Source organism: Castor canadensis, chromosome 10 (assembly GCF_047511655.1).
Source record: "Castor canadensis chromosome 10, mCasCan1.hap1v2, whole genome shotgun sequence".
Taxonomy (NCBI): Eukaryota; Metazoa; Chordata; class Mammalia; order Rodentia; family Castoridae; genus Castor; species Castor canadensis.
In genome coordinates this window covers 115,514,288-115,537,837 of record NC_133395.1, presented here as the reverse complement: position 1 = coordinate 115,537,837, position 23,550 = coordinate 115,514,288, and the positions used below count along the sequence as shown (strand labels likewise).

Sequence of the window (23,550 nt, the reverse complement as noted above, 5' to 3'; positions counted from 1 at the left end):
GGCCCCCAGCCCAAGGGTCATGTTCTTATAAACAGAAATTGCTCTTCCAGGGCCTTTTACATCATAGGAATATATATATATATCCTCATATTTATTTTCCTCTTTGTGTGTGTATATACATATACACACACAGGATATATATATACATATATATCCCCACATATATATATATGGGGGATTTTTTTTATTGTTTTATTATTCATATGTGCATGCAAGGCTTGGGTCATTTCTCCCCCCTGCCCCCACCCCCTCCCTTACCACCCACTCCACCCCGTCCCTCTCACTTCCACCCCCTCAATACCCAGCAGAAATTATTTTGCCCTTATCTCTAATTTTGTTGAAGAGAGAGTATAAGCAATAATAGGAAGGGACAAGGGTTTTTGCTGGTTGAGATAAGGATAGCTATGCAAGGAGTTGACTCACATTAATTTCCTGTGCATGTGTGTTACCTTCTAGGTTAATTCTTTTTGATCTAACCTTTTCTCTAGTTCCTGGTCCCCTTTTCCTATTGGCCTCAGTTGCTTTTAAGGTATCTGCTTTAGTTTCTCTGCATTGAGGGCAACAAATGCTAGCTAATTTTTTAGGTGTCTTACCTATCCTCAGCCCTCCCTTGTGTGCTCTCGCTTTTATCATGTGCTCAAAGTCCAATCCCCTTGTTGTGTTTGCCCTTGATCTAATGTCCACATATGAGAGAGAACATACGATTTTTGGTCTTTTGGGCCAGGCTAACCTCACTCAGAAGGATGTTCTCCAATTCCATCCATTTACCAGCGAATGATAACATTTCATTCTTCTTCATGGCTGCATAAAATTCCATTGTGTATAGATACCACATTTTCTTAATCCATTCGTCAGTGCTGGGGCATCTTGGCTGTTTCCATAACTTGGCTATTGTGAATAGTGCTGCAATAAACATGGGTGTGCAGGTGCCTCTGGAGTAACCTGTGTCACAGTCTTTTGGGTATATCCCCAAGAGTGGTATTGCTGGATCAAATGGTAGATCAATTTTTAGCTTTTTAAGTAGCCTCCAAATTTTTTTCCAGAGTGGTTGTACTAGTTTACATTCCCACCAACAGTGTAAGAGGGCTCCTTTTTCCCCGCATCCTCGCCAACACCTGTTGTTGGTGGTGTTGCTGATGATGGCTATACTAACAGGGGTGAGGTGGAATCTTAGTGTGGTTTTAATTTGCATTTCCTTTATTGCTAGAGATGGTGAGCATTTTTTCATGTGCTTTATGGCCATTTGAATTTCTTCTTTTGAGAAAGTTCTGTTCAGTTCACTTACCCATTTCTTTATTGGTTCATTAGTTTTGGGAGAATTTAGTTTTTTAAGTTCCCTATATATTCTGGTTATCAGTCCTTTGTCTGATGTGTAGCTGGCAAATATTTTCTCCCACTCTGTGGGTGTTCTCTTCAGTTTAGAGACCGTTTCTTTTGATGAACAGAAGCTTTTTAGTTTTATGAGGTCCCATTTATCTATGCTATCTCTTAGTTGATGTGCTGCTGGGGTTTCATTGAGAAAGTTCTTACCTATACCTACTAACTCCAGAGTATTTCCTACTCTTTCCTGTATCAACTTTAGAGTTTGTGGTCTGATATTAAGATCCTTGATCCATTTTGAGTTAATCTTGGTATAGGGTGATATACATGGATCTAGTTTCAGTTTTTTGCAGACTGCTAACCAGTTTTTGTTGAAGAGGCTGCTATTTCTCCATTGTATATTTTTAGCGCCTTTGTCAAAGACGAGTTGGTTATAGTTGTGTGGCTTCATATCTGGGTCCTCTATTCTGTTCCACTGGTCTTCATGTCTGTTTTTGTGCCAGTACCATGCTGTTTTTATTGTTATTGCTTTGTAATATAGTTTGAAGTCAGGTATTGTGATACCTCCTGCATTGTTCTTTTGACTGAGTATTGCCTTGGCTATTCGTGGCCTCTTGTGTTTCCATATAAATTTCACGGTTGATTTTTCAATCTCTTTAATGAATGTCATTGGAATTTTGATGGGAATTGCATTAAACATGTAGATTACTTTTGGGAGTATAGGCATTTTTACTATGTTGATTCTACCAATCTATACGGGGGATATTTTTATATGAAGTTTGCCCAGTTAGTCTGAGTTCAAACTGCCAGTTGCAGCTAGAAGATTGATTGAGGCAAATACAAAGTAAACATCTGATTATTTTAAGTACATAAAATAATGACCAACCCCTTCCCCCATCAAAGAACATTTTTTAAACTTTCTTACCTCTCCCCTGCAAGAAAAGCCTTTAACTTGATTATTTTGTGCTATACTGTTTTCCCAGTTTTTCCTCTTTCTTTTTGCAATGCTAAGGATCAAACCCAGGGCCTTGCACATGCTAGCCAGGTACTCTACCACTGAGCTGAATCCCCAGCCCTTGTTATTATTTGTTCTGGGCTGGGTAATACTAGGGTTTTGAATTCAAGGCTTTGTGCTTGCCATGCAGGTGCTCTACCACTTGAGCCACACCCCCAGCCCTTTTGCTGTAGGTGTTTTTTGAATGGGGTCTTGCATTTATGACTGGACAACAATCCTTCTATTTATGCTTCTTGTTTAGCTGGGGTAACAGGCATATGCTCTCATGCCTAGCTTTTATTGATTGAGATGGGGGCTCATGAACTTTTTGCCCATGTTTGTCTTAAACTGCAATCCTCCCAAGTCTCTACCTCCTGATTACAGGCATGAGCCACCATGGCTAGCTTGGTCTGGGGATTTTTAAGATAGGGTGTCCCTATGTATCCTAGGTTGGCCTGGAATTTCGTATGTAACCCAGGCTGGCCTCAAACTCATGATCCTCCTGCCTCTGACTTCAAAGTGCACGAATTACAGGAATGTACCACCCTGCCTGGCTTTCCTTTTTTTTTTTGTGGCATTGGGGTTTGAACTCAGGGCCTTGCACTTGCTAGGCAGGTGCTCTACTACCTAAGCCATAAAGTTCAAAATCTGTCGTGAACCTAATATTGGGTACCTCTTGCCAAAGAGGTCCAGAAACCTACCACTCACTACATTATTGCTTAAGGAAATCCTGTGGATTCTTTTCCCCTAGAAACTGCATGTTTTCCTGTTTCAAGAAGTGCTGGTGATCACTCGAGCTGTCACCCACAATGAGCAGCTCTGCTACCAGCTGTACCGGCAGCCTATCCCCGTGAAGGACCTCCTGCTGGAAGATCTGCAGGATGGGGAAGTGAGGCTGGGGGGCTCCCTGCGAGGGGCCTTCAGCAACAATGAGAGAGGTATGCACTGGGGCCTGGAGGGGGTGGGATTTGTAGGTGAGAGGCTGTGCAAATAAGAAAAGTGAAACATAGGTAAGGTACTGGGCTAGTATCAAAGAGCAGAGCCTGAATTTAAGGGACTAGCTTCCAGCTGAAGATAGCTGGCAATGAACATTGGGCCTCCTCTGCCTTCATGGTTAGGCCTCCAAGCCTAATGTGCTGGTTCCCAGTCTGTTGGCTACAGGGGCAGTGCAAGGGGATTGACTTCAGATGCTTCTGTGAAGCAAGCACTGCATGTGGCACACAGGACCCATTCCATGCCAGTTTAATGTTACTAGATTGAAAAGAATGCCTTCTGTAGGGAAATATAGGCCCCAAATGACCATGTGGAGAGGAGGTTGGGGCAGAAGGAGGATTCAGGCTAGACTTGAGGCAGGACTGTGACCCTGGGAGGCAGGACCGTGACCCTAGAAAACAGAAGCTTAAGGGTGCAGTAAGAACCGAAACCTATCGGCGCCATTATTGCCAACACCTTCCATATCATACACTACCATTTTTTACTGCATGATGCTCCTGTTGAGGTAATTGAAATGTAATTTCATTTTTTTTTTTCTGTAGTGGGGTTTGAACTCAGGGCCTACACCCTTGAGCCACTCCATCAGCCCTTTTCTGTGATGAGTTTTTTTGAGATAGGGTCTCCTGAACTATTTGTCTAGGCTGGTTCAAGCCACAGTCCAGATCTCTGCTTCCTGAGTAGCTAGGATTACAGGCATGAGCCAGCGCCTGGCTTGTAATTTCATTTTTAAATGAAACCACACTTCTAACAGCTCTATGTCTTTACCTGTCTTTTCAGTCATTGAATACTGTATGTACAGGTATTTGGTGGAGGGTTGCGGTGTCTGAATGTTACAAAGAACTTCTTACACTGCAAGTGGCCCTATCTTGGGGAACTTGTAATTATAGATTACCAGGTGTACTTTAGAGCTATTGAATCAGAAACTCTAAGGATGAGCCTGAGGTTCTGTATTTTTAATAGGCTCCCAGAGGGATTTTTATACACAGGCAGGTTTGGTAACCAGTATTCTCAGATCTCCTGAAACACAATCATTTGTTCCAAGCTGATGGCCATGTGCTAGCATCTGAGGACAACTGAGAACTAGGCCATTGTCAGCTCAGGTGGCATCAGGGTGGAGCTGAGCTATGTTCCAGATCCGTGGGAAACATTTTTTAATCAACAGTGTCTGCCATGAGTAGGGTTAGTGTCACAACCTGTGTTGTCTTTGGCTCAGAGAAATACCTACCCATTGACTCTTTTGTTTGTGTATTTTTCATTTCTAGTTAAAAACTTCTTCAGAGTCAGTTTCAAAAATGGATCCCAAAGTCAGTCCCACTCGCTACAAGCCAATGATACCTTCAACAAACAGCAGTGGCTCAATTGTATCCGTCAAGCCAAAGAAACAGTTCTGTGTGCCGCTGGGCAGGGTGGGGTGCTTGACTCCGAGGGACCATTCCTAAATCCTGCCACCGGGAGCAGGGAGCCACAAGGGGAAACAAAACTTGAGCAGATGGACCAATCAGACAGTGAGTCAGACTGCAGTATGGACACGAGTGAGGTCAGCCTTGACTGTGAGCGAATGGAGCAGGCAGACTCTTCCTGGGGGAACACCAGGCCGGTGGAAAGCAACGTCTGACAGAAGGCTATGTCCTTCCTGCAAGTAGCCCTGTGTCTTACCTGTACAGTATTTGCATTCCACACATGGAACGGTTTGGAGAAGCACTTTTTAATACTCTTGTGACTGTGTTGGCCGTCTCTTGTATCTGTACCTTTGTCCCTAGTACTGTAACTGCCAATCAATTTGTCTTTGTCAGCTGAAATCAGTGGCAGCCATTACCCTGTACTGTATCTTACACGTGTCTGCATGGATGGAGAGGTATTTGAACAAGTTACTTTCAGTTGTCCTGCTGGATTTTAAAAATAGAAACAAAAGAATCTCTAAACTACTGTTTTGCATAGATTGCTTGGCGAGTCCTTCCTCTCATGCTTCCCTCTGGTGCGTTCCTAGCTCTTAGACAAGATAGCATTGGATTTAAGAGCGCTTTGCATCAGAGTATTGGGATGGCATCTGGGGGAGAACCAGGAAAGGCCAGCCCTTCAAGTGAACTTGGTTCCATGTTATTCAACCAGAAAGCATGAAAACATCGCTGAGGATTCTGAAGGCTTAATTTTGCAAAGAAAGAAGCATTATTTGAACCTTGCAATTTTATCCAGTGCAAGTTTGGTTCAGTAACCTATAAGGACATGAAATAGAAGCTGACTTTAGAAGGGCCAAGACAAAAGCAGCTGCCAGCTCTGAGTCTTTAACTGAAATGTGCGTGGCTCTAAGAGATGCCTGTCATGGCCAGTGGCTTGCCATAGAAAGCCATTTCTAGCCTCCCAATCAGAATAGAACCCAGAGGGCCTGGGAAAACCTTCCAGGATAACGAGAAAGCCCTCTGTCTTCATTTTGTTTCATCTGCCTAGGTCACTCATATTTTACAGTGTGAATGAAGCAATAGGAAAAGAGACTATGTGTCAGTGACTCTGTTTACAAACACTTGAGAGGCTAGGCATGGTGTACACACCTGCAATCCTAGGACTGAGGAGGCAGAGGCAAAAGGATGGAAAGTTGGAGGCCAGACTGGGCTACATAGTGAAACCCTGTCTCAAAACAAAACAACAATAACAACAACACATGAGAGGAAGAATTGGGAGTGAGAAGCACTTCACCCAGACTATTAGAAGAGAAAAGCACGGGCCTTCTGGGAAAGATTTCTCCGTGCTCTACTTTTCCGCCCTCAGTTTGTGTCTCTGGTTCTGTGCTATAATCAGAAACATAATCACATTCTCCCAAGGCCAATTTCATTAACTGATTAGGCTCAGCTAGCCAAACTGGTAACCTCTTTGTCCAGCCTTGATTTACAGAGTAGGGTGGGGTGCAGACCTTTAAAAAAAAAAAAGTTAACAAACTACAAGGAAAAGCTCCCTGCAAGTGTAAATATTTAGGATGACCTGTGCAAAATTATACCCACACCAGCACTAGTAGTAATGATTCTAAATTATTGCCAAAAAAGTTTTTTTTTTAAATCTGTGTCTTTCAAGTTTACAGAAAAGAACGCAGCAAATACAATGTTGTCATTTTATTATGTACATATGTCATGTGCATTCAAAGAAGACGTGTGACAAGATTTATCAATATGAAAACAGGTATATTACATTATTATTTTTCAAAAACAAAAAAATGTTATGGTCAGTTTTACCCTGTAAAACATATTTCTGTATTTATAGATTTTAAACATGGTGGGTTTTTTCTATTATAAGTTTATTTAAAACTGCTTTGTTTCTCAAGTTGTTACTGATTCAGCAAATGAATAAACCTGCTGCAGACAGAGCAGAGGCCACCTGAGGAGTCATTTGATGGTGAGGAAGAGGCGGAGTGATCTTTGCAGAGCCATTGGCCTCTTGCCAGTGGATTAAGAAAAGAGCTTTGTGGATGTCGGCCTATGGGAAGAAAGTCAATGAATGTTTTGATGAAATGAATGTTTTTGTATAATGGCCTTAAACTTTTCTGGATGCATTTCAAATAAATTACATTAAAAATGTCATCCTCCTCGTGTCCAGTTTGTGCTCTGCAGTCATCAATGTTCAGCTATCCCTTTGAGAGGCCAGAGTGTTCTTTTTTTTTTTTTTTTTTTTTTTTTTATTCCTTTGAGATACTGGGGTTTGAACTCAGGGTCTTGTACTTGCTCAGCAGGTGCTCTACTGCTTGATCTATACCTCCAGCCCTTTTTACTCCGGTTATTCTGGAAATAGGGTCTCACTTATTGCTCAAGATTGCCATCCTCCTATTTTAGGCTTCCCATTGGTGCTGGGAACACACCACCACACCCAGCTTTTTTGCCATTGAAATGGGGTTTTGCAAACTCTTTTTGCCCAGGGTGGCCTGGAACCACACTCCTACTTCTACTCCATCTCCCTGCTCCAAAAATCCATGTAACATATTGTCCTAAGAGACAGAACGTATGGGATATTAAACTGATAAGAACAGATACTGCACTTGATCTTAGCCAAAAGGCCAAGAAATGATCCAGAGGGTTCTTTTTGAAATTTTTGCATATGGTTCCCAAGTGCGAACTTGGGAACTAAGGTGCAAGTTGAAATAAATTCTTTGACTGGTTTATCAAAGCTTTGGCATAACTTTATGTCTTAGTCCTATTTTTTCAACATTCTATATGCATTCACTTACTCATCTTTAAAACTGTTTTTATCCATACGGAGCAACTAGGATAGGCAGTTAGCTGAAATTAAGTATAGCTTTGACAGAAGCGCTGCTGGAAACCATTATGACCTCCCTGTGATCTTAAAGGGCAGAAAGAAGGAAAAGCAGGATAGACCAGAATGAGAACACTATGAGAACTAGTAAGAATTTCAAACCCCCATGGTTTAAAGGCACAACCAATCAGAATGTTGGGAGCACAACCAACCAGAATGCTTCTCTCTGCACATCTAATTAGCATACCGCTTGAGCAACACTCTGGGGTAAATGGATAAAAACCTTAGACCACTTCGCTTCTCTGGCAACCCTCCCTTGGGACCCTTCCCAGCTCTGGGAAGACTTTACCATTTTTCTATCTCAATAAACTGTCCTGCTTTACTCACTCTCATTGTCTGTGATTTTCATTCTACGAAATTGCAAGACAAAAACTCAGGCTCAGACAACAAGTTGGTTACAATGCTATTTACAAAGTGATAAGTCATGAATGCTATAGAAAAGAAATGCTGAATCTCATTGCCAAGTTAGGTGACTGTTGATGAACTTGAGACTAAATAAAAGAAGGTAAATTTCACTTTGAAATGCTTACTGGAATTTCAGTGCACTTGTTCATGAAAATGGTTAGATTTGTTTCCCACCAAGAGCAGTTTTTAGATGAAAAGGCTATGCAGTTTTAAGCTGTTAGCCAGTTCTCAATAGCACATTGGCCCAATAAGGCTTGTGGTTAGTTTTATCTTTATAATAAACTCCCACCATTTTCTTTAACACACTAAATTCCCAGATTAGGCAAGATACTCAAATAAATAAATGTAAATATTTTTTCTCAAATGGAAACTTAATTCTCAGCTGGGGGCATGGCTCAGGTGGTAGAGCACCTCTCTAGCAAGCCCTGAGTTCAAACTCCAGTACTGCAAAAAAAAAAAAAAAAAAAATTCTTGTTTCTCCCCTTCCTGTTTCCTTTTTGTGCTGCTTGTCCTCCTTCAGTGCCACTTTGGATATTCCTTCCACCTTTCACCCCCACAATTGTATTGGCTGTTGATACCAGTGGACAGGTTTTTAATAGTATATTAGAAAAATGTTGATAGTGTAAGTACAAATGACTGAGGGCTAAATGACTTTCTTTAGTCTGTTCTGAAGATGCTATTTTACACACAACTGAATGTCATCCTTGCAGTCAGAAACAATAAAAAGAGGCAGAACTAGCAATTTTGTGCAAAATTAGAGTGTGGTTTCAGCTTCTGAGTTGTGGTCACCACCACCGACTGCTTTAGTTTCCATTCCCAGCATCTCCAGCAGCTAAGATGCAAACTTCTTCATAGCCGCAGTCTTGTTTCAACAAAGACTGTGCTTACAGGAAGCTACAACCCACCAGCTTGGTGAACAAGCTGTTCAGTTCTCCATTTCCATTCTGTCCCTATCCATTTTTTACTAACTTTCAAAAAGCCTGAGAAAGAGCTGGAAGATCCGATGAAGAAAATGGCCAGTTCACCCCCCAGATGAGTGTATCCCACTGACTCTAGTGGAACTAGACACTGAATACCCCTTACATCGATGTGATTGGTTGTTTAATTCATACAGTCTTGTTCATTGACAGAATTCTGTAATTACAGTATTGGAAGGGAAGTGGAAGAGGATAAAGATATAAAATCTTGCTCATTTGAGTGAGCACACAGTGAGAAAAGGTGACTATATTCGCTGCTTATCAAGGGAATTTAAGATAACAGTTTGCTTATTACATCATATCTCCTTTCTCAAGAATAGCTGGCATATCAGTCTTCTACACAGACCAACTCAGACAAAGCAATTCATCAGATGACCTGCGGGAATAACCATGAATTAGTAGTCAGGCACTCTATCTTTGAGAGCTGACCAGCCATTTTAGGACCATGAATGTGCATTCCAAATAGCTTATCCATACGCATACATGTTCTCACACACAACACCCTCAGTGTTAATGAGTCGTCCCACCTCATCTGTGAAAGCCTTGAAAAGTGTCATCCTTGGGTGTTCTTTTCAGGGTATCTGTTTCCATGTCTGCAAAACAAGACATTTAAAAAATGAGACAGTATATTTGAAATCTTTGAAAACTATGAGCACAGCCATCATTAGCAACACCACCAACAACAGGTGTTGGCAAGGATGCAGGGAAAAAGGAACCCTCTTACACTGTTGGTGGGAATGTAAACTAGTACAACCACTCTGGAAAAAAATTTGGAGGCTACTTAAAAAGCTAAACATTGATCTACCATTTGATCCAGCAATACCACTCTTGGGGATATACCCAAAAGACTGTGACACAGGTTACTCCAGAGGCACCTGCACACCCATGTTTATTGCGGCACTATTCACAATAGCCAAGTTATGGAAACAGCCAAGATGCCCCACCACTGATGAATGGATTAAGAAAATGTGGTATCTATACACAATGGAATTTTATGCAGCCATGAAGAAGAATGAAATGTTATCATTCGCTGGTAAATAGATGGAATTGGAGAACATCATTCTGAGTGAGGTTAGCCTGGCCCAAAAGACCAAAAATCGTATGTCCTCCCTCATATGCAGACATTAGATCAAGGGCAAACACAACAAGTGTATTGAACTTTGATCACAAGATAAAAGCGAGAGCCCACAAGAGAGATATGAGGATAGGTAAGACACCTAAAAAATTAGCTAGCATTTGTTGCCCCCAACGCAGAGAAACTAAAGCAGATACCTTAAAAGCAACTGAGGCCAATAGGAGAAGGGAACCAGGAACTAGAGAAAAGGTTAGATCAAAAAGAATTAACCTAGCAGGTAACACACATGCACAGGAAATCAATATGAGTCAATGCCCTGTATAGTTATCCTTATCTCAAGTAGCAAAAACCCTTGTTCCTTCCTATTATTGCTTATACTCTCTCTTCAACAAAATTACAGATAAGGACAAAATAGTTTCTGCCGGGTATGGAGGGGGTGAGGGGGAGAGGGCGGGGGTAGGGGGGAAAAATGACCCAAGCATTGTATGCACATATGAATGATTAAAAAATAAATAAAAAAAGAAAACTATGAGCACATATGAATAAAAAAAATTTTTTTAAATCTTTATGAAAAAAGAAACTATGAGAAGCTAATAGTTTTCATAGTTACTTAATCATTTTTGGTACATGTATTAGGAAATTTCTCACAACTATGACCTCTGCAAGTTATGGAATCCCCCTAGGTGCCTGTCAACAGATGAATGGATAAAGAAAATGTGGTGTGTAAACAAAATGGAATTTTGTTCAGCCATAAAGAATGAAATTATGTCATTTGCAAGAAAATGGATGGAACTGGAGCTGTTTCCAGTTACAGTTTGGACGTTTCCAGTTTCACTTTCATGTTAAACAAAATAAGCCAGACTCCAAAAAACAAGTATTGCATGTTTTCTCTCATTTATGAAACTTAGGAGGATGGGGGGGCATAAAAGTAAAAAGAGGACCATTCAGGATATAGAAGGGGATAAGGGGAGGGGGCACAAGAGAGCAATGGAGGGTGAATACCCTCCAAGTCCATTATACAATGTCACAATGAAATCCCTTATTTTGTACAATTAATAGGTGCTAAAATACAAAAGTAGAAAAGTATTTCCTTGGCCTGGATCTTTTTTTTTTTTTAATTTATTGTGCTGAATACTTGAAGGGCTTAATCCAGGATTTTGGAGTTTTTTTCTTGTACTTTTTATTAGATAGTTTACATCTCACTATGTTCTGTTTTTTCTGTCAGGAATTCCTGAAGTATTGACTTTCAAATATTTTTATGTCTTTATTCTTTTTTCTTTTTCTTTTCTTTTTTTTTTTTTTTTGTCAGTACCCAGGGCCTCACACATGCTAGGCAAGTGCTCTCCCACTGAGCTACATTCCCAGCCCCTATCTTGCTTTTTATTTCCTTGCATTTTGTTCTACTCTCAGGAAGATTGTTTTTTTTAACCCATCTATTAATTTGAAGAGAGTGTTGCCATCATTTTCCTGTCATTGTTCTTGTACTAAGAGCATCAATGTTGTTATTCAATGAAGACAATGACTTTTCTAAACTTTCTGAGGACATCACAGTTTGGTGGAAAGTTTCTTCTTCATGCATTGTTTGGGGATAATAACAGTAACTCTTGGGATGGTTGGGAGGATTTAATGTGATAATGTACCCAAAGCATCTCAAATGGTGCTATGTGAGATATTATACACCTCTCCAGATGTACTCTGCATTGACCCACTCTTCTAGGAGCCCGGGTCACCTCTGTGGACCTCAACAGTGGGCTTTCTTGCCTGCAGCTTTGGGTTTGATTTGGCCAAGCACCAGTGCCTAACATAATAAAATTATATATTTGTGCAATCATCACCATGAATGTTAGTTCCATCTTCTTTCCATTTTCATATGTTGTATTCAAAGGTATGAAGCCCTCTGGACTTGTCAGAGATGGATTTTGTGTTTCTCTTTCTTGTTATTGTGATGGATTATTTTCTGAGATAAATGAAAGTATCTTTCAAAAACAAAGGCAAGCTGGGTGCAGTAGCTCATACCTCTAATCCTAGCTACCTGAGAGGCTGAGATCAGGAGGGTCAAAAAGTTCCAGGTTAGCCCTGGAGAATAGTTCAAGAGACCCCATCTCCAAAATAACCAGAACAAAATGGGACTGGAAGTGAGAAGGCCTGAATTCAAATCCTGATCCCACCAAAAATTAACAAAAAAAATAAAAACTGACTGAGTAGCAGATGTGGACATTAAAACATGTAACTGTATTCCACATTTTAGATATTAAATAGAGACATGACAGATTTGGAAGAAAAAAAAGACCTACACATTAAAACTACCATAAATGAGATTTTTAAAAAATGCACTGTGTTGGTTTAAGAGCAGATTAAACATTGCAGAAGAGACCATTAGTGAAAAAAATATAGCAATACAAACTATCAAGACACAGGAGACTGCTTTTAAAACTGTAAAGAGCACCAGTGAGCCATGGGGCAACTTTAAGCACCCACTTTAAGACTCCTTTGGAACCTCCAAAAAAAATAAGGAGAGGGGGAAGACAATATTTTTTTTAATTTTTATTTTTTGATTATTCATATGTGCATACAAGGCTTGGGTCATTTCTCCCCCTGCCCCCACCCCCTCCCTTACCACCCACTCCACCCCCTCTCTCTCCTCCCCCTCAATACCCAGCAGAAACTATTTTGCCCTTATTTCTAATTTTGTTGTAGAGAGAGTATAAGCAATAATAGGAAGGAACAAGGGTATTTGCTAGTTGAGATAAGGATAGCTATACAGGGAGTTGACTCACATTAATTTCCTGTGCATGTGTGTTACCTTCTAGGTTAATTCACAAAAAAATTCCCAAAACACTAAAGCCAGAGATCCAAGAAGCTCAAAAAACACCAACCACTTGCCGGGTACCAGTGGCTCACCTCTGTAATCCTAGCTACTCAGAAGACAGAAATCAGGAGGATCACAGTTCAAAGTCAGAAAATAGTTCGAGACCCTATCACAAAAAAAAGGGGCTGATGGAGTGGCTCAAGGTGTAGGCCTTGAGTTCAAGCCCCAGTACCAAAAAAAAAAAAAAAAAAAACCAACAAACACAAGAAACAGAATAAAAAATATACCAAGGCATATCATAATGAAACACTTCAAAGCAAGTGATAAATCTTAAAAAGCAGGCAGAAGAAAAAGACATGTTGTATATAGAGGAATAAAGATAAAGATGACAGAAGACTTCCGAATGGAAGCAAGACAAGAAATAAGACTGTGAGTGACAGGCAATGGTGCCTCATGCTTGTAATCCTAGCTACTTGGGGGACTGAGATCAAGAGGATCACGGTTCAAGACCAGCCTGGGTAATAATTTGCAAGACCACATCTCCAAAATAACCAGAGCAAAATGAACTGGAGCTGTGGCTCAAGCAGTAGAGCTCCTGCTTTGTAAGTGCAAAGCCCTGAGTTCAAACCCCAGTCTCACCAAAAAAAAAAAGGAAAAAAAAACCAGAATGAGCAATATCTTTAAAATACTGAAAGAATAATAATTCAACCTAGAATTTTATATCTGGTGAAAATGTAATTAAAAAACAAAGGCAAGGCTAGTGGAGTGGCTCAATCAGTAAGAGCACCTGACTAGTAAGCATGAAGCCCTGAGTTCAAGCCCCAGTGTTGCCAATAATAACAAACAAAAGCAAAGGCAAATCAGATACTTTTCAAACATAAAAAAAAAAAGGAAAGAATTCATTACCAGGAGACCAGAACTATAAAAAAGTAAAAGGAAATCCTTGAAATGGAAGGAAGTTGGTACCATATAGTTAACATTCCAAAGTCAACGAGTATAACTCACCAAATTACAAAGGAATAAAAGAACTAAGCACAGTGGTCCATGCCTGTAATCCCGACACTTAGGAGGCTGAGGCAGGAGGATTATAACTTTGAAGTCAGCCTGGCTACATAGATAGTTCCAGCTAGCCCAACCTGCGCTAAATAGACCTTGTCTGTAAAAAACAAGGAGACCAGGTGAAGTGGTACATATATGTAGTCCCAGTCACTTGAGAGGCCAAGGCAGGAGAGTCACCTGAACCTAGGAGGTTGAGGACAGCCTAGAACATAGTGAGATCCTGTCTCTAAACAAAAGATATTAGTAGACCCAAACAGGGTTCAGAAATAAAGCAAAACATATATGTTGACTGATTTTCAAGGAAGATGCTAGAATAATATGTTGCTAGAACAATGCCCCCAATATATGCAGCAAAACAAATTTACAACCTTATATCATGTCTTCTACAGAAACTAGCTCAAATGGATCATAGATATACATGTAAAACCTAAAACTAAAATCTCTAGAGGAAATCAGGACAAAATCTTTGTAACCTTGGGGTAGGCGAAGATTCTTAAAGATGACTTCAAAATCACAATACGTAAAGGAAAATGATACATTAGATTTAATTAAAATGAAGAATATCTGCTCTTCAAAAGATATGGTTAAAAGTCTGAAAAGACAAGCCACAGACTGGAAGAAGATACTTGCAAATCACATCTCTGGTAGAGAACTTGAAGTCAGAATATACAGAATTGCGAAATTTAGGGCAGGAAGAGTACCTCAAGTGGTAGAGCACCTATCTAGTAAACGTGAGGCCCTGAGTTCAAACCCTAGTGCCAAGAAAAAGCAAAACAAAAAAACCCAGTACCACAAAAAAAGTGCTCAGTATAACTAGTCATAAGGGAAATGCAATGACATACTACTACTCACCTTTTATAAAGCAAACTAAAAGACTAACTGTGGCTAACAAGCATAAGGAGACACTCAACATCATGAATCTTTTGGGAAGTACAAATCCAAACACTAATATTACCTCAGATCCAATTAGGATGGCTACTGTTAAAAAAAAAGGAAAGAACAAGGAGTTGGAAAGTTTGAAACCCTGGTGCATTGTTGCACTATAGAAAAGAATAGGGAAGGGGCTGGGTACTTGGCTCAGAAATTAAAACTAGAACCATTGTATGATCCAGCCAACTCACTTCTGGGTGTATAGCCAAAAAAATTGAAAGCAGGATCTCAAAATGATACTTGCACATTCAAGTTACTTGTAGCATTATTCACAATAGCCAAGAAATGGAAATGGCTCAAGTTCTCTCCATGGGTGAATGAGTAAACAAAATTTGACATTTCTATATAATGCAATTATTCAGCTTTAAAAGGGAAGGAAGTTCTGATAGGCTACAATGGATGGACTTTGAGGACATTTTGCTGAGTGAAATAAGCCAGTCATGAATTCCACTTATTTGAGGTTTCTAAAGTGGTCAGATTCATAGAAACAGACAATGGAATCATGGGGTTACAGGGGCTGGAGGAGAAGGGCATGGGGAATTTAATGGATATAGTTTTACTTTTGCAGGATAAGAAAGTTCTGAAGGTCTGTTGCACAACAATGGGAATGTACTGAACACTACTGTATTGTACACTTAAAACTGATTTAGAGCCAGGCATGGTGGCTCACTACTGTAATCCAGCTACTTGGAAGGTGGAAATGGGGAGGACCATGATTCAAGGATAGCCTGATTCAAGATCACAAGACCCCATTTCAGGGCTGGTGGCATGGCTGTGGTGATAGAATGCCTACCTAGTGAGTGCAAGGCCCTGCATTTAAACCCCAGTGCCACCAAAAAAAGGGGGAAGAAAAAAAAGACTCCCCCATGTCAACCAACAAGCTGAGTGTGGCAGCGCATGTCAGTAATCCCAACCTTATGGAGGCAAAAACTTAGGACCTTATCCAAAACATAACTAAAGCAGAAAAGGGCTGGGGGGCGTGGCTCAGGTGGAAGAGCACCTGCCTAGCAGGTATGAGACCCTGAGATCAATTCAAACCCCAGAACCACCAGGAAACAAAAGCAAAACAAAAACTGGTTTAGATGGTTAGTGTTATATATTTTTATCACAAGTAGAAATCAATAAAACAAACCAGCCTCTGGTCCAGAGAGGGTGGTGCAGATTCAGTCTTCCCCGTCCCTCAGACCAACTATAAACTCTGTAAATAACATCAACAAGGGACGAAAACTCTGAAAGTTACTAAGAGGTGAGGTGGTTTGGGACCTTGAGACTCAAGAAGCAACGCAGCAACAAGGTACCTTACTAATGGCCCTATAGTAAGGCCCAGGGCCAGCATTTCCTGACCTGACAACAGAAGGCAGCCCAGGTAGGCTCACACAGGTAGCCCACCAAAGATGGCAGTGGGCCAGTACCACCAGCCTGGGCTAGGGGATCAACTGAGAACCCTCCTCACACTAAGCACCTTGGGAAATACTCTCCTTTTCCACCAGGTCTACAGCTCCCCTCCCCCACTGAGACATCCCAGCAAAACTGAGTGGTACCCACAAGAGGGACCTTGACACAGCAGGTGGCCCAGCCCAGAACACGATGTACCCTTCTCCTACCCAGAGATGACAGTGTCCTGCCACACAAACACCTGGCACAAGAAACTGATTTTATCCTCCCCCCAAGCAGAGAGGATCCTGCTACAACAAACACCCATCCACAGAAGCCTGGACTCAACCCCCCTCAGTGACAGACACCTGGTGGTCCAGCCTGGGGAAACCCACTCTGCAGCTTCAGGCAGCCAGCAAGGACCAGCAGGAGCCCCAGCAGCACAGATAAGTCAAACCAACCAAAATAACACTGAAAAGGCTCAGAAAAATGGTCACTGGAACCACAGGTGGAAAATTCAGTTGGAACCTGCATGCTAAACCTACAGAGGCTAACTGACTGCTGTTAAAATCTCCTGACAGGAAAACATCTAGGATCCAATAAAAAAATCATGCATCATAGCAAAAACCAGGAAAATTACAACAGGAATGAAAAGACAATTGATTTCAATCCCCAGTACTACCAAAAAAGAGTGAGAGAGAGAGAGAGAGAGAGGAAGGAGGGAAAGGGGGGTAGGGGAGCAGGGGGAGAGATGGCCCAAACAATGTGTACACATATGAATAAATGAATAAACAATAAAAAAAAGAAAGAAAAGAAAAGACAATTGATGACAACAACAAGATAAGTCAAATACTGTCATTAAAGCCAGGCACTGGTGTCTCACAACTGTAATCCTATCTACTCAGGAGGCAGAGATCAGAATTGTGATTTGAATAGCTTCTGAAACCCTATCTTGAAAACATCCATCACAAAAAAGGGTTGGTAGAGTGACTCAAGGTGGAGGCCCTGAGTTCAAACCCCAGTACCACAAAAAAAAGAAGAAAAAAAAAAAAAGCTTGAAAAGTAAATTATGAATGCTCTTGAGATAGATAAAAATGAGAAAAATCTCAGCAAATGAATAGGATTTATATTAACACACATTGAATGGACATTATGAAACTTAAAAATACAATCACAGAAAGAAAAATGAAACTCCCTGTGACGCATGCCTGTAATCCCAGCTATTTGGGAAGCTGAGATGGGGAGAATTTCAGTCTGTCAGTGAAAATAGTTCACAAGACTGCATCTCCAAAATAACCAGAGCAAAATGGACTAGAAGTATGGCTCAGATGGTTTGCAAGCACAAAGCCCTGAGTTCAAACCCAATCCCACCAAAAAAAAAAAAGGGAACAAGAAAAAAAATAGGGAATCTGAACCACAAGATAAAATTCAGTGAAAAAGAAACAAAATGGACAAAGCTCCTAGGGGCCTGTAAGACAATGATTTTTAAAAATCCACTGTTAGTATTACACCTAAAAGTGCAAGCTAAAGTGGAAAAATCTGAATAAGATTGGCAGATTGTACCCATGTCAATATCCTAGTTGTGATACTGTACTAGAGTTTCACAGTTACCATGGGGAAGCTGGGCAAAGGGACAGAGTCTCTGTTACTTACCACAACAGCATATGAATTTACAATTATCTCAACAGAATTTTCAGTTAAGAGATGACCCAAGTTGGGCACCGGTGGCTCACACCTGTAATCCTAGCAAGTCAGGAGGCAGAGATCAGGAAGATCATAGTTTGAAACCAGTCCAGGAAAACAGTTCTCAAGACCCTATCTCAAAAAAACCCATTACAAAAAAAGGCTGGTGAGGCCTCAAGGTGGAGGCCCTGAATTCAAGCCCCAGTACCACAAGAAAAAAAAAAAAAAAAAAAGAGATGACCCAAAACATGGCCTAATAGCAAATGCATGTAATTCCAGCACTCAGGAGGCTGAAGTGGGAAGATTCAGAGTTCCAGGTTGGCCTGATATTATTGAGTAAGACCTTTTCTAAAAAAAAAAGAAAAGATTCAATGTGGAGAGTAAATAGCAGATTTAGAGAATCAGGCATGGGATGGTGACACAGAATGCACCTGGGATGTCCCATTTAGTTTATCACATACTGAAGTATGCAAAATGTTATTTTTCACTTTAAATCATGTTTATCAAGGTATAGTTTACATATGATCCAAGGAATCCCTTTTAAGTGTACTACTCAATGGTTTTAGAAAAATGTTTAGATTCCTTAACCACAACCACAATAATGATCCTGAATTTTCCATTTTCCCTGGAGAGAAGGAACCTTGTGTCCCTTTCCTAATTCAATGTCCCCACCTACTCCACCCTCCACCTCGGCTCTGGGTGACTATTGACCTGCCTGCTGTCACTATAGATTAGGCTTTACTTTTCTAGAGTTGAAACAATATAGTATATGTACTTTTTGTGTGTATGGTATTGGAGTTTGAACTTGGGGCCTCACTCTTGCTGGGCAGGCACTCTACCAGCTGTTTTGTGTTGGGTTTTTTTGAGATAGGTCTCGAGAACTACTTGCCCAGGCTAGCTTCGAACCTCGATCCTCCTGATCTCTGCTTCTCAAGTAGCTAGGATTACAGGCGTAAGCCACTGGTGCCCAGCTGTATAAGAATTTTTGTTTCTGGCTTTTTCCCTCATCACAACATTTTTAATATTTGGCCAGGTTTTTGTCTATACAAGCAGTATTTCCTTTTTATTCGCAGTAGCAATCTACTGTCTGATTACATACTGTAGTATGTTTATTCATTGGCCCAATTGATGGGACTATAAATAAAGATGCTATGAACATTCGTGTACAAATCTTCTTTGTGTGTGTGTCTGTGTGTGGAAGAGAGAGAGACGGGCAGAGAGAGAGAGAGAGACAGACAGACAGAGTCCTGCTATGTAGCCAGGCTGCTGGAACACACAGTCCTCCTGTCTCAGCGTCCTGAATACTGGGATTACAAGTGTGCACCATCACACTCAGCTCTTCATGCATGAGTCTTAATGTGGATCTGTATTCACCTCTCTTGGGTAAATACTTTAGGAACACAGGTGTGGGCGGCCTAGATTAAGCGTATGTTTGACTATGAGAAATGTCTGAACTATTTTCCATATGGTTAGATCACTTTACAGCCCCAACAGGAAGCCAAGTTACTCCACTTCCCCTACCCCCTTTCATCCTTTCCTCCCTCTCCCTATTTTGATGGGGGCGTACCGTAGCTCATAGTGTGGTTTTAACTGGTCTCCCTGATGGATGTGATGTGGAGGCCGTCTCCACATCACATACTTTTTCTTTCTTTCTTTCTTTTTTTCTTTTTTTTGTTGCTATATTGGGCTTGAATTCAGGGCCTTCAACTTGAGCCACTCCACCAGCCCTGTTTTTGTGATGGGTTTTTTTGAGATAGGGTCTCACAAACTACTTGCCCGGGCTGGCTGCAAACATCAATCCTCCTGATCTTTGCCTCTTGAGTAGCTAGGATTACAGGCTGAGCCACCAGCACCCAGCTCCACGTACTTTATTAACCGTTGTCATCTTGACTTTGGCAAAGCTTCCGTTCAAATATTTTGCCCATTTTTGCAGGATCATTTTCTCCTTATTGAGCTTTGGGAGTTCACTAACTTCTTGGTGCAACTGCTTGCCACAATTTTTGCTTTGCAGATGTTTTCTCTCATTCTCTGGTCATTTTTTAATGCCTTTCAAAGTACACGTTCTTCATTTTGATGGAGTTCCATTCATAGTTTTCTGTGTCCTGTGTAAGGAATTTTTGCCTTTCACAAGTTGATGAGGTTTTTGTGCATAGCTTATGAAAGGGGTCAAGTTTCGTTGTTTTTGTTTTTTTTTTTCCATATGGTGATGCAATTTTTCTAGGAAAAATTTGAAAAGAATACCCCATCCCTCAATGAATTATCTTGAAAATCAAATAACCATATGTGTGAACATTTATTTCTTGACTCTCTGTTTTGTTTATCCGCATGCCCATCTTACACTGTCTTGATTATCAAAGCTTAACAGCACTTCTGGAAATTAGGCAGTGTAAATGTTACTTTTAGCTGGGTGCTGGTGGCTCACGCCTTAATCCTAGCTACTTGGGAAGCTAAAATCAGGAGGATCAAGATTAAAGGCCAGCCTAGGCAAATAGTTTGTGAGACCCCATCTCCAAAATAACCAGAGCAAAATGGACTGGAGTTGTGGCTCAAGTGGTAGAGCGCCTGCTTTGCAAGTGCAAAGCCTGAGTTCAAATCCCAATTCCGCCAAAAATAAATAAGTAAAATAATACTTTTTTCTTGTGGTCCATGATTATTTTTATTTTAAGTCCTCTGCTTTTGCCAGATAAGCTTTAGTATAAGCTTACCAATATTTATTTGTTTATCTATTTATTTATTTATTTTTGGTGGAATACAGGTTTGAACTCAGGGCCTTGTACTTGCTAGTCAGGTACTCCTGCCCAAGTTTGTCAATTTTTACAAAAAGAAAGAAAGAAATGACTCAAGTACGCAGGTGTTCTACCACTTGAGCCACTCTTCCAGCCCGGTTTTGTGGTGACTATTTTCCAGATAGAGTCTCCAGCACAATTTGGCTCGATCCTCCTGCTCTCTGCCTCTTGAGTAGATGGGATTACAGACGTGAGCCACCAGTGCCCTGCAGATGATAAGTTTTATCAAATTGAGCTAATGATATGATTTTCCCGTTTTATTTTGTTATTATAATGGATTCTGTTAATTTTCTAATGTTAAACCAATTTTGCTTTCCTAGGATATACCATACCTGATCTTACAGTGTTCCTTTTTGATCCTTTTAAATCTACTGACACTTGTTTTATACCCCAGCATATGGCCTCCATGTGCATTTGAAATGAATGTGTATTCTGTCACTGATGAGAAGGCTGTCATTTCGATGATGTTGGTAATTTTAACCTGTTGTATCCCTACTGTTTTTCTGTGTACATCTTTTATTGATTAGAGAAGTATTAAAATTTCCAATTATACCTGGGCACCAGCTATCTCAGAAAAAATCCTTCACAAAAAGGGCTGGTGAAGTGGCTCAAGCCCCAAATCCACACACACACACAACCAAATAAAAAATTCCAACTATAATTTTGAATTTGTCTATGCCTCAGTTCTATCAGTTTTTGTGTAGGTATTTTCAGTGAAAGCACATTTAGGATTGTTAATTTTTCTTTTTCTTCTCTTTTCTTTTTGCAGTTCCTCTCAAATGCTAGGTGGTACCAATGAGCTATATTATTTTATCTTCTTGAAGAATTTCCCCTTATCATTCTAAAATGTCCCCCTTTTATCTCTGATATTATTCCTTGTTATAAAGTCTCTTTCTGATAGTAACGTAACCACTCCAGTTTTAATTTGATTAGTAGCATATATGGTCTATTTTTTTGTTATCTTTTAAATCTAGCCTGACAGTCTCTCTCAGTTGGAAAATCCCCTTTATATTAAATGTAATTGCAGTGTAATTCATTTTAAGGCCACCACTTTGTTGCTTTCTCTGTGTCTCATTGTCCCAGCACCCATTTCCCTCTTTTTCCACCTTCTATTAGATTCTAAAAATTTTATTATTTCATTATATTTCCTTTATTGGCTTACTAGCTATTTTCCTTGGATTTTTGTTTGTTTGTTTTTTCTAAATTTATTAGCAGCTACCTTTTGTTTGAAAAGTATTTAATTTTGCCTTTTTGTTGTTGTTGTTCTGGGGATTGTGCCTTAATTTATTTTTATTTATTTATTTATTTTTTTGTGGGACTGGGGTTTGAACTCAGAGCTGTGTGCTTACAAAACAGGTGCTCTACCACTTGAGCCAGGCCTCCAGCCCATTTTGCTCTGGTTATTTTAGAGATGGTTCTTAGGAACTGTTTGCCTTGAACAGCAATCCTCCTGATCTCAGCCTCCCAAGTGGCTAGGATTACAGGTATGAGCCACTGGCATGTAGCCATGCCTTAATTTTTGAAGGATATTTTCACAGAATATAGAATTCTAGTCTCCAACTTCTTTCTTTCAGCACTTTAATGATTGTGGAGAGTGGAGTATGAGAAGCCTATGAGAACTTGACATAAACACAGCTGTGTCAAATAATCTGCAGGCTGAGTTTGGCATGCCCCAGCCACAGGAGAGGGCAAGAGCAAAATGCAGCACAGCTGTTTTTCCTAAGATGTTTATGTTCAGTGAGAAGTTCCCAAGAACTACAGTGTCATCAACCCCCCCCAGAACTGTTGCTCCACCTCATTTTGCTACTGTATATAATAAACTTGTTTGAGGTGGACGAAGCTGTAGTGTCTCCATCTGAGCACCCAGCCCACCTGGCCCCAGCTTTTTGCGTGTTTTGTCTTCTGTCTTTTGTCCTTTCTGCATCTGTTGTCACCCCCAGTTAGGTTTCTAGGACAAGCTCACACAGGTCTTGAGAAATGATGCCATTGCCTTGTCTCTGGTTTGCGATTTCTAATAAGAAGGCTGTGTTAATTCTTATCTTTGTTCTGATGTGTGTAGTGTGTACTTGTGGTGAGGTGAATGCCTTTAAGATTATATCTTGCAGGGCATGCTGGTGCACAACTATAATCCCAGCACTCAGGAGGCAGAGGCAGGAGGATTATGAATTTGAAGACAGCCTGGGCTACATAGCAAGTTGAAGGCCAGACTGAACTACATACTGAGACCCTGTCTTCAAAAACCAAAGAGAAAGAAAGAATGCTAGATTTTATTCCAGCTAGTAGGAAAATTAATTATAGATCAATATGACTCTCTCAAGGCCTAGTTTAAATTTTGCTGCAGCAGGTGTAGATTGGCTTTTACCTTGAGGAATATTTTTTCTACTAAATTACAACCCCTCAGAATATCTATAGTCTGGCTTGCTCAAGTACTCAGCATTTTCCATTGGCTACTGAGGTCTTTGGCAAATTGAAGTTCTCACTTCTCTCCACCATAGTGAGCTCAGTTTATAATTCCCAGTCTCTATTTGCTCCAGGTTTTTGCCCAGGCTAGCCTGGACCACTATCTTCCTGTTTTATGCTTCTTGCTGTCAAGGGATGACAGGCCCATGCCACCACACCCAGCTTTTCCCCATTGAGATGGGGTCTCTTTGCCTGGGCTGACCTGGAACCAGTAATCCTCCCAATTTCCCTAGCAGCTCAGATTACAGGTGAGAGTCACTAGGCCTATAATGTACTTTGGTCACCCTCAATCTCCCCATTTCCCCCTATTATCCCCTCTCCCCCTCCTACTGATCAATCCCCTTCCTCTTCCCAATAGTTCCTACTTTTTTTTTTTTTTAGGTTCTGCATAT

The 23,550-nt window shown here is 40.6% G+C and overlaps 1 protein-coding gene and 1 non-coding gene across 10 annotated transcripts in view; one reads left to right on the top strand and one right to left on the bottom strand.

Annotated features, from left to right (window-relative positions):
* LOC109681673 (rho guanine nucleotide exchange factor 3) overlaps positions 1-6,873 on the top strand; it is a 299,591-nt gene extending 292,718 nt beyond the window's left edge. For 6 of the 9 annotated variants that reach the window (XM_074044006.1, XM_074044008.1, XM_074044005.1 and 3 more), the window contains 2 exons: positions 3,066-3,252; positions 4,570-6,873. In XM_074044006.1, the coding sequence (XP_073900107.1) occupies positions 3,066-3,252; positions 4,570-4,922 (540 nt within the window). In that variant the 3' untranslated portion in view covers positions 4,923-6,873. The remainder of the gene's footprint in view (positions 1-3,065; positions 3,253-4,569) is intronic. The other 3 variants (XM_074044012.1, XM_074044011.1, XR_012436325.1) reach the window with 2 other exon arrangements.
* A 285-nt stretch (positions 6,874-7,158) lies between these two features.
* Positions 7,159-7,355, bottom strand: LOC141413068 (U2 spliceosomal RNA). The gene has a single exon (XR_012437902.1). It is a non-coding gene; the product is annotated as a U2 spliceosomal RNA (small nuclear RNA).
* Positions 7,356-23,550: the final 16,195 nt, after the last annotated feature.